Raw genomic sequence first — 15,051 nt, 5'->3', positions numbered from 1 at the left:
CTGGGGGTGGGCATGCAAGGAACATGACCTGTACTATCTCCTCAGCCCTCTTAAGTTAAAATTTTTACTGTAGTTTATGGTACTGCTTTTTCAACAGCCAGTTTGGTTGAATACCACTGGTTCAGATAACATGGTTATGATAATATTTGTGGTTCTGAACACTTTTGGGAGCAGAATGAGGATTTGAGTCACACCAAGCTTTGTGGGGCTAGTCCTGACTTTTCTCAGAAGTGACCCCTGGAGGGAAAAATCTTTTTTAAAGAATGTGTTTTTGCCTGACCTCTACTTGCTGTTCCACTACTCCAGGAGAGGCTTGCCTCCAAGTGACCCACTGGGCCTACTCCGAAATGGAAGGAGAGCCCCCCTTCAGGTAGGCTCCAGAAGCTTCCACACACAACCTGTGCCATATTAAGAATACACACCACAACTTCTGAAGATGGATATGCTCAGAAAATTACACACTGGTCACAATTATGCTTCCTGTCATTTGGTAGTGATTGGCAGAGAAGAAAGAACCATCTCCAACTGAATCTCTCAATATCTTACAGGGCTCTACCTGCAAAGATTCACCCCCAGCACAGCAAGAACACTAGAAAGCCAATGGGAAAACACAGAGAACTCCACCAAGTTCACTGAACAAAAATAATATCACCAAGGACATAAACAACAACAATCACTCAGTAAATCCTTAGACAATGTCTTTAGTGGCACCATGATGAGGATATTTAATGGGTTCAAAGAAACAATAGCACAGGGAGTCAGCAAAGCACAAGAAAGTATAAGAGTTGAAATGAAAAACCTATTTTACTCAGAAATTACAGAAATGAAGAACACGGTAAGTGATTAAAACATCTCAAATAGAGCACTGAATAGCATATTAGGCAGCAATTGAGCAAAAGATCAAGAAGCTACAAGTTGAGAAAGAGGAAGCCACTAGGAAACAGCAGTTGGCGAAAAAGTCTGAAAAAAAATGAACTACATATTAGAGAACGATGGGGTAAGTTCAAGAGGAGCAATGTAAGAATCATTGGAGTCCTTGAAGAACAGGAAGGCTAATGTGATGAAGATACTTTAAAGAAACCATAGATAAGAACTTCCCAGAGTTGAGGATTACAGGCATGGAGCCCAAAAGGTCGCAGCAACCAGATGCAACCTGGAAAACTCCAAGACACATTATACTCAAAATGACAAAATCCAGAGATAGAAACAAAATATCGAAAGCAGAAAAGATCAAAATAGGAACTCACATGCAACGGAGATCCCATAAGATGTACAGCAAACCTATCAAATGAGACTCTACAAGCCAGAAGATTATGTAGGGATAAAGTGAAAAATCTCACTGAAATAGACACCTCACCAAGAATACTCTATCCAGTTAGATTGTTATTCATATTTGAAGGAAATATACAGAACTTCAAGAGCAGGAAACAGTTTGAGAAATGTATACCCCTGAAAACCACTTTTGCAAGAAGCACTAAAAAGACAGGAGAAACTTTTCAACATGTGACATTGAGTACGGCACTCACTGATGGTGTGTATAGTTGCCCTCTACTAGATTAAGAAAGGTTAAAACATAGCAATCAATCACCACAAATTGACTTTTATTGATTTATTTTTTTATAATTCCATTTTCCATTCCTTTAAATTTGTTGGAGCCAGTAATATGAAGTAAAATTTGCTTTATGCCTGCCAACGAGGCAGGCTGGGGATTGGGAGCGAACCTGGGACATTGGTGGTGAAGGGAAGGGGACCTTGGTGGTGAGCTTGATGTTGGAACATTGTATGCCTGAAACAACTCCATTATGAACAACATCTTGAAAAAAATTTTGAAAACCATAATGTGTTTTCCATCTGGCTTTAAGACCTATTCTATATGGGGTAATATTGACGTGTAAATTTAAAGTGTTAAGATTCAACCACATTGCCTGTTTTCTAATATGCCCTTTTAAATGCAGATCCATTCTAGGGGGTAAAGGGCTATGGTATATTTCAAGCAAAAAAAACAAGTTTTTTAAATTTTTAAATTTTTTTTAGAAATTAAAAAAAAGATGTTATTGAATCACTATGTGATACACAGTTAGAAAACTGTTTATGATTAAGTTTCAGTCATACAATGTTTAACACCAGTCGGTTTGCCAGTGTACATTTCCCACCACCACTGTTCCCAGTTTCCCTCCCCCAAACCCCCACCCATCCTGCCTCTATGATAGACTTTCTCCTTTCTCTCTCCACTCTCTCTCTCTCCTCTCACTCCTCCTCTCTTCTCCTCCCTCCCCCTCTCTCTTTCTCCTCTCTTTCTTCCTCTCTCCTTTTTTTCCTTTTAGGCACTGTGGTTTGCAATACTGTTACTGAAAGGGCATTATAAGTATCACTTTACCTCCTTTGAGCACTCATTTAAGATGATCATATTTAAAGAAAGTTTGGCTTGATTGCAGTTGTTTGGCTTGAAGCAGTAAACTCTTTCACTGGGGAATTCCAGTCACATTATGCACCCAGGACATGGCTCAGGATCTGAGATGGCCCTGAGGCCCTGGCCTAGTTTGCTGATGTGTCCCAAATGAGGGAGGTCTCTTGGACAGAATCCAACCTGCCAGAATGAGCAGCATGAACTGTTGAAGGGCCTTGCTCTGCCCACTTAGCACCACAGAGCCAACTGTCAGAAAGACAGCCTTCTCATTTTCCGGATAGCAGAGACCAAGGCAGATTTCCTAAAAACCATTCCAATGTATTTGCCAGTCTCTGCTTCAAAGGAAAAATCTTATGTCTCTTTAAATTCATACAATTCTACAGACACTTTTAAACTTTAAAGCAAATATTCTGATGAGCCATTCCTGATTCACGTTACCTAGCATTTTAGATCAGGTTCACATTAACTGAATTTTAGACCAGGTTCACTTTCTCTGGTCTTTCCTAATTTAAGAAATTGGCAGTGATTCTAGATAAGTACTAGCAACCTTGGTATGTAACCTTGATGTCTATGCAAGATGAGCATTAAGCTAAGTAGGTTCAGACTTTCACCTCTTATGCTTTATTAAAGAGGGAAGTTTTGGTGCCATTTTTATTTTTGAATCGTCACTAATCCATTCAGTAATCTTGGTACTGACATACTTTTCTCTGCCACCCCACTCTCCATGTCTACAACCTGTTTCAATGGTTCCTCCAAAGTGGGATGTGGGCATGAGTGGGAACTAAGGCACTAGCAGAGATATTTATTGAATGTTTCCTGAATTCCTGGTGCTTTACCAATATCTCCTTCAATCCTCCTAACATCCCAACATGGTAGCAATAGGTACTATTCTTTCTTCTTTATCAATGCCAACATTGAGACTCAAATTCAGTGATTAATCAACTTGCTCAAAGCAACACAGCTAGCAAACATCTAAGCCAGGAGACCAGCATGGATCAGGCACCATTTAATCCTAAAGTCCACTTCATGGCTGCTGGGACATGCACTTCAATGATAGCCTCCAGGCACACTAACATCCCTTTTATGCCTAGTTACCTTACCTCTGTGTCTTCTGGAGTAACACGAATCAGGGGAGACTGACCTCATTTTGTTCTGACGAAAGATTTTGCAATTAGAGTTGGAGACCAGAGATTCAGAAAACAGGAAGATGTAAAGACATAGGGAAGTAAACATTTTTAAGTACTAGAAATTAAGAAGACAATCGACTGAAACATGTTGGAAAGGAAGAGATAAGAAAGGCAATAAAAGGTTAGATTGGGAGGCTTAGAAGCCAGGTCAAAAAGATTGGGCTAAACTCTCAGAGCAGTTAAAATCTATCAAAATTCTGATGATGTTCTTTAAGGACTTAGAACAAATAAAATTTGTTTGAAATCATGAAAATTTTCAAATATTCAAAGCCATTCTGAGGAAAAAAAACTGAGATACTGCATTTCCTGACTATTAGTTAATCTATATAGTATAGTAATCAAAACACCATGGTACTAGAATAAATATTTACTATGTGACCAATGGATTTAAACTAATGGTCCAGAGATAAACCTTCAGATCTACTGACAGCCAATCTGTGACCAAGGAGCTGGGTGGACCAAGGAAAATCTTTTCTACAAGAATAATGTGAAAAACTGAATAATCACATGCAAAAAATAAAATAAAATTTGATTCATATTTCACATCACATAAAAAGCTAATTTGAAGTAGATTAAAGTCTTTAAAGTTAGACACAAATTCATAAAATACACTTAGAAAAATGATAGAATACTCCATGATCTAGACCTCATAGGTGTTTTCAATGATGTGATCTCATCAGCAATGATAACAGAAACTAAAATAAATAAAAGGAACTATATAAAAATGAAAAGCTTCTACAAGGCAAAAGAAACTTGTACTCAAATAAAAGAGAATACAACTAAATTGGAGAAGATATTTGCACATGATACATCAGATAAAGGACTAATATCTAGACTATATAAATCCAAGTCAAATAATAATGAGGTTTCATCTCCCACCAGTGGAAATGGCATATTTCAAGAACACAGGAATGGTGGGGTAAAGGGGAGAACTTTTATTCACTACTGATGAGAATGCTGTATGATTTAGCCCCTATGGAAAACACTACGGAAGTTATTTCAAACAACTAAAATTACAATTCACATAATGCCCAATGATTCCATTTTGTCATCTAAAACACAAAAACATTAATTCAAAAGAACATATGTACACCTATGTTCATTGCCATAGCAAGGGCACAGAATTAACCCAAGCCCAAAGACAGATGGACATATAAAGAAGTTGTGACACACACAAAAACACATATATATTATATATACACACACAAACAATGGAATATGATGCAGTAATAAAATAAGAAATCATGAAATTCACTGCAGTCCAGTGGAACTGGAGGGTATTGTGGTAAAAGAAGTCAAAGAGAAGGACAAATATTGGATGTTCTCACTTATCTGTGGTATACAGAATAAGACAAGAGAATGCACGGTACCAAATTATGGCAAGCCTATGCCAAGGAGGAGGGAATTGAGTAGAAAAGTGAGAAGTTCGACTGGTAATAACACAAGTTTAATTGGTACAAGATCTTGTACATTTCAGTGATATGGAGATGAGGTAACCACATTAATTAAAATTACAAGAATTAAAAGTAGCAATAAAATTAAAATAAGTGGGTGGGAGGAAAACTGGGGATATTGGTGTAAGAAAGTGGCCCTGGCGAAGGGATTGGTATTGGAACATTGTACTCCTGAAACTTAATATTGAATAACTTTGCAACTATGTAATTCATGGTGATTCAATTTTTAAAAGTCAGTGTAAGAATGTGGCCCAAAGTATAGCAAGCAAAAGAAGTTTTTTTTTCTAATTAATTTGCTAAAGAAAAGGAGTGGGGAGGAGGGAACTGTGGGTTATTGGTAGAGAGATGCTGACACTGGTGGCAGCTTTGGAGAGGGAATATTAAATACCTGAAACTCTGCTATTAACAGCTTTGTAAATTACAGTGAAAAAATAATAAATTTGTAAAAAGAGAAAAACACTGTAGGCTTTAAAGGAGGGATTGCGGAAATCATATTTGCATTTCTGGACACTTGCTCTGGCTACAGCAGGGAGTATTAGACCCAATACACACACATTTTCAAGTTGGTTTCCAATGGACAGATTCACATGCCAAGTCCCAAGTGCCTAGACCTTTGGGACCACAGTCCAGCTCCTCTCTGAGCCAGTACATTCTGTTACCTACTGGGCTCTCATCCAAATCACCTTGGATTCTTTAGTGGGGGTGTGGTGTCACCTATATACTGCACAGAGTATAGCGGCAGAGAAGGCTTCGACACCCTCTTAGATAATCCCCTCTTATCTTTTCTTTTAATTTCATTATATTTCTAATCACATTATATATGTATATACATATATATATATATATATTGCTTTTTGGGTGACACCTGGTGATGCACAGGGGTTACTCCTAGCTCTGTACTCAGGAATTATTTTTGGTGGTGCCCAGGGATATTGGATGCTGGGAATCAAACCCGGGTTTGTCGCATGCAAGGCAAATGCCCCACTCGCTGTGCTATCACTCCAGCCCCTCACATTATATATATATATATATATATATATATATATATATATATTTCGAAAATCTTCAGAACATATATTTTTTAAATGATGTTTTATATGACCTTTTGAGGGACTTCACTTTTTTTTTTTTTGCTTTTTGGGTCACACCCGGTACTAGACAGGGGTTACTCCTGGCTTTGCACTCAGGAATTACTCCTGGCAGTGCTCAAGGGACCATATGGGATGCTGGGAATCGAACTCGGGTTGGCTGCGTGCAAGGCAAACACCCTACTCGCTGTGCTATCACTCCAGCCCCTTCATAACATATTTCAAGCATTGTTTTTAGTGAATCCAGAGTATTTCAGCAATGGGTGATGTGCCAAAGTTATCTCTTTAAGAGTATTTGTTCTCTTTCCCTCAGCCCTGGGTTTGCTTTCCCTGATGCCAGGTGCTCCCAGCAGTCAGTTTCCTTTAGTGACTGCCAGGCCCTATGTGTGTCCCTGGCAAGAGTATCCTTTAAGGCGATCACTCAGAAGATCTGCACACTAGCCCTTGTTTGAGGCTCTCCTCACCACAGGCAGACACATGCCTGAATGGACGACCTCTCTTCACCACAGGCGGATCCTTGTGGACCACCTCTCTTCACCACAGGTGGGCACATGCCAGCATCAGCAGAGCTGCTAGCACTCTCCCTCTCTCAGCAAGTCTCCAGAATATAAAGAGTCTACTCAAAACAGTACTCCTTGTTTCCTTTCTAACCTGTTCCTCTCCTCTTTTCTAGCTCAAGAAAGAACACCAACCAACCACCCAACCACCAAATTTAAAATGAGCCCCAGTTGGCTTGAATCTCTTTCACATGCACATATGCACAAACACATGTGTGAAAAATATGACAACATATGTTAAATGGAACCCATCAGATTATCCTTGACTACTTACAATACTCAGCAAGTATCTCCCACCCGTAAGTGTCTCCTATGCTCTCCTATGCTCTTGCATATGCTCATGATCAGTCCATGCTCGAACCAGCTCCTCCCTCAGCTGGGCAGTCCTCAACATTCAGTCATTCCCACAGACCAGCTCTTCACTGAAGCCATAGTCCTCTTTCACGCTTCTGCTTGGCAGCCCTCAGAGCTTCCCTTGCCCAGGGCCCTCGTGACAGGCCCTTTCCAGCTCCTCCAATTCTCTCTCACTCTCTTTGCTCCTATTTGGCTGCCAAGACTATACTATCTCCTCCTCTATGTGGTACTTGCAAACTATGCAAAGTGCTGTTGCCTCTGCTGGATGGCATGTCCCTAATATGCTGATACAGTTTCCCAGGCTAACTATCCATGAAGACCTAGGCACCACCTCCCTCCCAAGTCCTTCTCTTCCTCAGGCTCAGTCTGCCTTACCCAGTTTTGCTAGCTTGCTTGCTGAACACAGGGTAAGTAAACTTCTTGCTTGGCTCTTTTGGGGGAACTGGACACAAAAGAAATAACAAGAAACAAAATTATTTATTCCCTCACCTCTCATCTCACCTCCATGTTTTGTCCTCTGTTAAGTCTTGCCACATTCTTAGGATGTCCCTGTCACTGGGATAGAAGAGTTTGCGGGGGCTGGGAAGTGGTTACCTCTATAAGCATCCCTGAGGAAAGCCGTGTGGCTATGCTAGCATCTTCCCTCTCCCACCTCAGACTCACTAGAGAGAAGATGGGACCGGACTACACAGGCCCTCTTCCTCATGTGATTCTGAAAACTAACAAAGCTGAAGGACATTTCTCCCTCTCACTCTTTCTGCCAATGTCACCTTGAATCTAAGAATAGGCTGTAAGTCTCATGTCATGTTAGTCCAGGACAAAACACGTCCTTTGACCCTTACCCACAGACCCACAGTATGCTTCCTGTCACATCCACTTCTCCACCCCATTATACTTATTCGACTTAATAATTTCTCTCTCTCTCTCTCTCTCTCTCTCTCTCTCTCTCTCTCTCTCTCTCTCTCTCTCATTCCAAGCCCCACATGTGCAGAGCAAGTTTTCTATCACCGCGCCACACTCCTGGTCTGTCTCTTCTGTACCCTCTGCTCCTTTGGTCTGCACTGCCTAAAGTGACAAGAGGTTCAATACCTTCCTTTAGTCTTAGTTTCCAACTGACCAGCAGCACACAAGACTTATTAGAGACAGGAAATTAAATCCTAGGGATCAAGACAAAGTATGAGAACTCTGGAAAAGGGCCTGGCCTTGCTCATCGCATCATGAACACAAAGTCTCCAGGCAAGTGTTACTCAACAAAAAAAAAGAAAATACAGGACGTCAGAGATCTAGGGATTCCTCTGTGCAGCCGCACAGAAAAGACAGCGGGGAATAGATGTGAATGTCGTCACTGTGTTTACACTGGTCAGCACATCTGCTGATTATGTGGTAGGAGGAGGAGTCTTGGGAACAGAAAGTAAAGGGGAAATATTAGCCAGGCACAGGCTATCCTTAGGGCTTGATTCTCAGCTTCCTTTCTTTTGACTTCTGATCTTGTCCCAGGTACCTGACAGGGTCCTTACCGTCAATGCATAGGCTGCTCCTAAGATGCGAAGAGGGACCTTCACACAACCAAGTTCATCCAGAATCTGGACACACCCCTACTGTCCTAAGCTACAGTACCTTCCACCATTCTTTGCCTTAGCTTCTTCCTCCTCTGGCAACTTTTCTATCAATTCTAAGTCATTCATCTGAGAACAAAAACTGTGTCTTTTCAGAGCCTAGTGCAGCCTTTAACATCCCGTAGGTCTGACACTCCTGAGAAGGCACCAGTGCAATGGGCCCTGGGTCAGCTGGCCAGTCACAAGGCCTGGTGCAATTGCCTGCTCTGTGGTCAAAACAAAGCCCCACTTCCATGGACAAAGAAGGTTGATTTGCAGCTAACAGAGTCCAAGCTCTGGAATGGAGGGAAGTGTGCCAACAACAAACTGAAATGTATTACCACTTTAGGAAAAACATGGTGACATTTTCTCTGTAGACAGCTACCCAGTCACATTGGTAGTAGATGAGGCAAGGTGGATGTTTTCTTTTTAATTTGCTGGCCAACAGAGTTTTGCTTTTGTTTTGAATGTTAAAAATGCAAATTTACTTGGAAGTTACACTATTTTGAACATAAAATATAGAGTCTCCACAGAGGGGTTGACTCCTAACACCATGAATTCCATCAGCTCTGGTAGATTTCTGCACTCCACACATTTGGTAGGTGTGGAATAACAGAGAGGTCATCTGCCAGACCAGTGCCTAATCCACTTACTACATCTATCTCCCAAGAAAAATCTCTTGAAGAAAGTAATGAGATTTTTTCATTGAAGGAGGAATAAAGGCATTGTGGGGTAAAACATGGAATGAGCTAACATATACAAGTTGCACCAAGAATCATTTGCTAATACTTGCTCCTTTTTATTAGATGAGGTGGGAGGGGAAGGTTGTGTTTTGTAAGTACTGCCACATTGGGAGAAAGAGAGTGCCAGTACTCTGGGGTGAACAAGGAAAGGCAGGGTGCTGAGGGATGGTTCAAGAGGTCCCTTTACAGGAAGGTCACTTGCTCCAGCTTTGAGTTTTGGCTGCTGTCCCACCACCTTCAAGAAGTGGCTGTGAAGAGTGATGATGTGCAAGCCCAGAGTGTGGGACACGGCTGAGCAAATAATACCAGCTCTGCCCACAGCCCCTGCTCTCCTGGTCTCCCAGTAGTTCGAAAGTGCAAGGCACCCGGGAACAACGCGGCCACCACTTCATGGCAGCAGGGAGCTGGGGGCTGAGTCAAGAAATGGGCACAGTAATCTGTGAAAATTCCCACATCTTCAGTTACCGGCATCTCCCAAACTTGGAAAGGCAGACCACTTCCATGTTTTGAGGCCTCCAAACTACTAAAATAAGAAGCAATGCTAAAGCAAGATTACCAAAGTTGTAGGGGTATTTTTTTAAGTTTTGCAACTAATATATTAATAATATTAATGACTAACATACAATGCAATATAGTTATGCAATTCATGTGTCAAAATAGAGATATAAACAAATTCCAGTTCATACTGCAACATGTCTTCATGATATGATTGAGCAAGAGGAACTATGTTTCAGTTTGGATGAAGAAATTCATTCTTTTCTGGCTATGTCAGTTAACTCTCAAAGCAAATTTGTATTTGGAGATTGCAGCAGTTAATACCTGAGACCCCTTACAAATGGGGGTTCTGGGCCCCATGATGTACCTGCCTCTTCTTCCTTTTCCCCCACCCCCATCTCCCTAGCTATAAAACTCAGTTGGTCATGACTATTTCTGCTTCATCAGATCCCCAGAAATAGTCCTTGTCATCCTAATCACCTGATCAATCAAAGACATGTCTGTTGCGCCTTGAGGGTCGCTGGGGCTCCTGGAGTTGCAGGGGCTCTTAGAGTTGCAGAACCAAGAAGGGCATCTGGCAGCACCTGTGCATCAACACAGGAAGGCCACTGTCCACCCTGAACTGACAGTTTTCCTTTCCTTCCTGTACCTTCCTCTCTTCGGTCCAGGAACTCCTGGGCAAAAGCATTTGTTGTGCCAAATGGCTGAAACCACTTGGCATTTAGTGCAGCGGGTCTTGCAAAGAAACTAACTACATGCTCAGTGGTGGAATTCACTGCACCAAAAAATTAGGTGGTTCCACTGCCTGCCTCTAAAGCTCTGCTGCTTTTCAAAGGACTAGAAAATAAAGAAAAATCACACTTGCTTCTGATTCCCCACAAAGACAGTCAATCAGAGAACATATTGTCACCACAACACAAGCCTGTGACCAAGACAACCTCCAGGCAAGGAGAGATCAATATCCGAACCCACTCATTCCACACTGACTGCAAGCCGAACGTGTGCCAGGTACTCCAAGAGCTACTGGATTCACAGCTACAAATAACTAATGATCTTTTTCTATATCAATATCTTAGAATGAAATAGGCAGACAGAATGAGGGACCAGTACTGAGCCCAGTACACACCATTCTGGGACACTTCCAGGCATTGCAGATTGCAGGCTTGGTGTAACCCCTTAAAGTCAGGCTGAGATGTACCTCCCTTCTCTCCTGACTTAATTTTTTTTTTGCTTTTTGGGTCACACCCAGCTGATGCTCAGGGGTTACTCCTGGCTCTGCACTCAGGAATCACTCCTGGCGGTACTTGGGGGACCATATGGGGTGCTGGGAATCGAACCCAGGTCGGCCGCATGCAAGACAAACGCCCTACCTGCTGTGCTATTGCTCCAGCCCCTCTCCTGACTTAATTCCTCCACCTCTTTTCTGTCTTCCCCTTTCTCTATTTCTGCCCCTCTTTCTCCTCATCCACTTCTGGCCTCACTTTCACTCCAAATCTCTTGTCCTCCTTCCTAGTACAAGATCTGGCTAAACATAAAAAGCACATATTTTTATGCCCAAAGCTTCTTCAGCCTTAGAAAGCTTCTGTTCTAAATGTAAATGCCTGCTTTAAAAATGTCTTGCAATTTATTTATTTCCATTCCTACTTTCAGAGTGGTGAAGGTGGAGAGGAGAGCTTATCAGTAAACGTCTTCAATGCTGGAGTTTTTATTTTAAAAGCTGCAGCTCCAAAAGCAGGCTTTTGATGAGGATGTATGCTATACAAACAGAAAACTGAATGAAGTCCCGGAAGAACACAGGCAATTTTAGAGCCCTGGAGTCTGAGCTCAATTCCCTGTGTCGAGGTGGTTTCTATCTGTGTCAGTCAGTGCGTCACAACATCAGCCTCCACCCCCCGGTGAGCAGCACCCCTTAGCAAGCGCCTTCCCACACAATATCATCAACTGTAAAAACTGCAACCACCGCTGAAGTTACAACTGCGATGATTTCTACAAACGGTGCAGTGCTGCTCAATTAATCCTGTTAAGTAGGTTAGCCAGGGGGACAAACACCGTTCATATGGGTAAATTCACAAAGCCCTTCATTCAGCTCCACAAGCACACGAATGATGAAAGTCACCAAAAGAAAATGTTCATTTGCATGTATGAAGTTCTTTCTCTATGCTCATAGGAGAATGCTTCCACAGTCTCCCAGGTCTGCCTACAGTGCCCACTGGAATATCTTCTGCTGCATGATTCTAATGTGACTTGCCTTGAGAAATAACTTTATTTGTAGATAATGGCTCTTAGTTAGACTTTACCTTACGCAAATCTTCAAACTCCCCCTCCACCTCGACATGGGTCTTCCTGTCCCTTGCTTTCTCTCAGAGCTCCTGCTGCATTGCTGGCCTCCTCTCCGGCCCCACTGAGATCTCTACCTTTGTGATGTTGTACTCTGCTACAAATTCAGTTAATTCTGCCCTCTAAGAGGGATCTCAAATATGATTACATTTTATGATGATTGTGAACTGCCATATGTAAAGCACCCCCACACTCCTCTTATGCCTTATTATGCCAAAGGATCAACTCTAAGGGTTTATGTTATTATTACCACTTTAAATGAAGATTTCTTCTTATTTTTGTATCAAGCATAGTACTCAGAATACTGTATAAAATAAAGAAAATCTGTATGGGAGGCTTTTTCTCAAATGCTTGCTGACGCAGTATACTGCAACCAGCTAGTAAAACAAAAGAATATAATTCAAAGGGAGGGGAATATATTATCAACTAGCATTAAAAATGGAAATAAAATTTACGAAGAAAATCATGATTAAACTAAAGAAATAAAAAGAATGTTGAGACTGACACTTCTATATCTGTGCATTGCTGTCAAAATTCACAGTTATGTGGAAATAGTCTGAAAATGGAAAGAAGTCAATAAAAAGAAGGAAGACTTGTTTTGACTATTACTCAAAATATATGATATCTGTGGAGTTAAGGAAGAAGCTCCAGAGCAAGGAATGGGATAAAAACATTGGGTGAGCCATTGGGGGAAGGTTGGGCTTGGTTGAACGGGCACAGTCAGCCAGGATGGAACTCCAGAGCACTGCTTCCTAACAAGAAGTGCCCATTCATGCCAAGAAAGTGGGTGAACACCATCAGATATCACCAGACTTCCCCTGTCTAACTCATAGGATGGGCTCTGATATTTCAGACCCTAGCAGAAGAACCTGATGAGATATCCTTTCTGAGTGGCTCCCACCCAAACTCTGATTCACCATCGGTTTGGGAAAGGCCTCTTTTTTTTCCTGTCCTGCTGAAGGGGTGTTGCCTTATGAAACAACTATTTACAAACAAGATAGCAAACCCTTCAAGAAGGAGAGATTGCCTTTGATGGGTGCAGGAAAGCCTGAACCAGCTGATTACTTGTAGGAAGGGACTAGATGCTGGTCTTTCTGGGAAGAGTCACCCACAGACAACTTGTCCCTAACATACTCTGCTGTCTGTCACAGGCTCCAAACTTCTTTCCAAAAGTAAGTTATGGGGGTGGGGGAGAATATTTGCTTCTCAAAGGCCTGACCCTGGCATGCTGAGGGACCAGGTTTCCCAAGAAGGTCACTCACAGGCCATGCTCCACTATATCTCCGCGGATTAAAGTGTCCCTCCTGGAGCTGAGTTCAGTTCTGGCTCCAGTTCCCAGAATTACATCCATGCACTCCTGGCCTACTCCACAGGGGGCTCTAAAACATTTTGGCCAAAGCCCTCTGCCCAGGGAAGTTACCCCTCCCTTCACTCTCAAAGGTGATTGGCACTTAAAGTCATTTCTAAACTAAGGTACTTCTAAAGGTGCTTGGAATAATAGCTAAGAAGACCCCCCGCCCCCGCCCAGAAAGGAAATGCTAAACACAGCAAGTGAACCTAAGGGGCTTGAGTCACTGTGGGGATGGGGCAACACTTGCCTCCGTGGTCCTCCACTCAAAGGCCTGATCCTGGGACCAGGCAGGACAGCACCATGCCTGGCCTGGCTCTCAGGGGAACTCCCCTCCCCCCCTTTCCCATCGTGAGAAACCCGAGCACTGAACGGCGCTAACTGCCCCTCTCCTGATCCTGGACCCAAAGGCTCCAGGATGCTGCAGACAGAACGGGAGCAGGGAGGGCTGTCCCCCGCGCTGGAGAGTGGGTCACCCTCCGGATCCGGGAGCCGCGTTTCCCCTGACCGCTCTCTAGGGAGTCCGAGGGGCGCGTGCAGAGAAGAGCAGCCCCACTAGAGCCGGCCCCGGGCCTGGGGCCAGAAAAGTTGCTCGCGGCGCGCGCGGGCCCGCTGGGCTCTGTCCGAGGTGCTGAAAGGTCCCGGCGGCGCCGCCCGCTCTGCCCTTGGCGCCGCCGGCTGTGCCCAGCGCCCCCCTGCAGGCCGCTCACCTTTCTCTTGCGTTCGCGCGAGCGGTTCCTGCGCTTCCGGATGGATTCCTCCCTCTCCTTCTCCTGGAGGGCCTGCGCCTCGGTGTTGTCTTTGATCTTCTTCAGCTGTTTGGCCGCCTGAGCCATGGCGGGTCACGGAGTCCCTGACACTCACCGGTGCCGCTGGCGACACCCCGCGCCCGGGGACGAGGAGAAAGGGTCTGGGCCGGGCGGGATCCAGGGGGGTGCGCCGGGCGGGATCCGCGCGGGATGCGCCGGGCAGGATTCGCCGGGAGGGATCCAGGAGGGATGAGCCGGGCGGGATCCGGGGGATGCTGCGGGATGCGCCGGGCAGGATGCGCCCCGGGCAGGCTGCGGTGGCGGCGGCCTCGAGGCGCTCGCAGGGCGGGATGCGCCGGGCAGGATGCGGCCGCGGCCGCGGGGCGGGACGCGCCGGGCGGGATCCAGGAGGGATGCGCGGGGCGGGATCCGGCGGGACGCGCGGGGCGGGCTGCGGCGGCCGCGGCCCGGATTACGCCTCCCGCCCGCGAGGCCGCAGCGCGCTCGGGCGCCCGGGACGGCTGTGGGCGGCGCGGGGGGCGGCGCGGCGCGGGGGCGGGAGGCGTCGGTACTGCGGCGAGGGCCCGGCAGTCTGCGCGGGAGGCCGCGGGGGCCGGGTCGCAGGGGAGCCAGGCCGGGCCCGGGGCGCAGGGGGCCCGGGCAGCGGCACCGCCCCGGGCAGACCCTGCGGGCCTTCGCTTGCATGTCTGCCAGTTACGGATGGGGAACGTAGCTAA

General features: G+C 44.7%; 1 protein-coding gene across 5 annotated transcripts in view; it reads right to left on the bottom strand.

The window, feature by feature from the left end:
• ANK1 (ankyrin 1) overlaps window positions 1-14,611 on the bottom strand; it is a 229,642-nt gene extending 215,031 nt beyond the window's left edge. For all 5 annotated transcript variants that reach the window (XM_056116807.1, XM_056116811.1, XM_056116812.1 and 2 more), the window contains exon 1: window positions 14,276-14,611. In XM_056116807.1, the coding sequence (XP_055972782.1) occupies window positions 14,276-14,401 (126 nt within the window). In that variant the 5' untranslated portion in view covers window positions 14,402-14,611. The remainder of the gene's footprint in view (window positions 1-14,275) is intronic.
• Window positions 14,612-15,051: the final 440 nt, after the last annotated feature.

This window comes from Sorex fumeus, unplaced genomic scaffold, assembly GCF_029834395.1.
Source record: "Sorex fumeus unplaced genomic scaffold, SorFum_2.1 ptg000033l, whole genome shotgun sequence".
Lineage (NCBI taxonomy): Eukaryota > Metazoa > Chordata > Mammalia > Eulipotyphla > Soricidae > Sorex > Sorex fumeus.
This window is presented reverse-complemented; position numbering and strand designations above follow the sequence as displayed.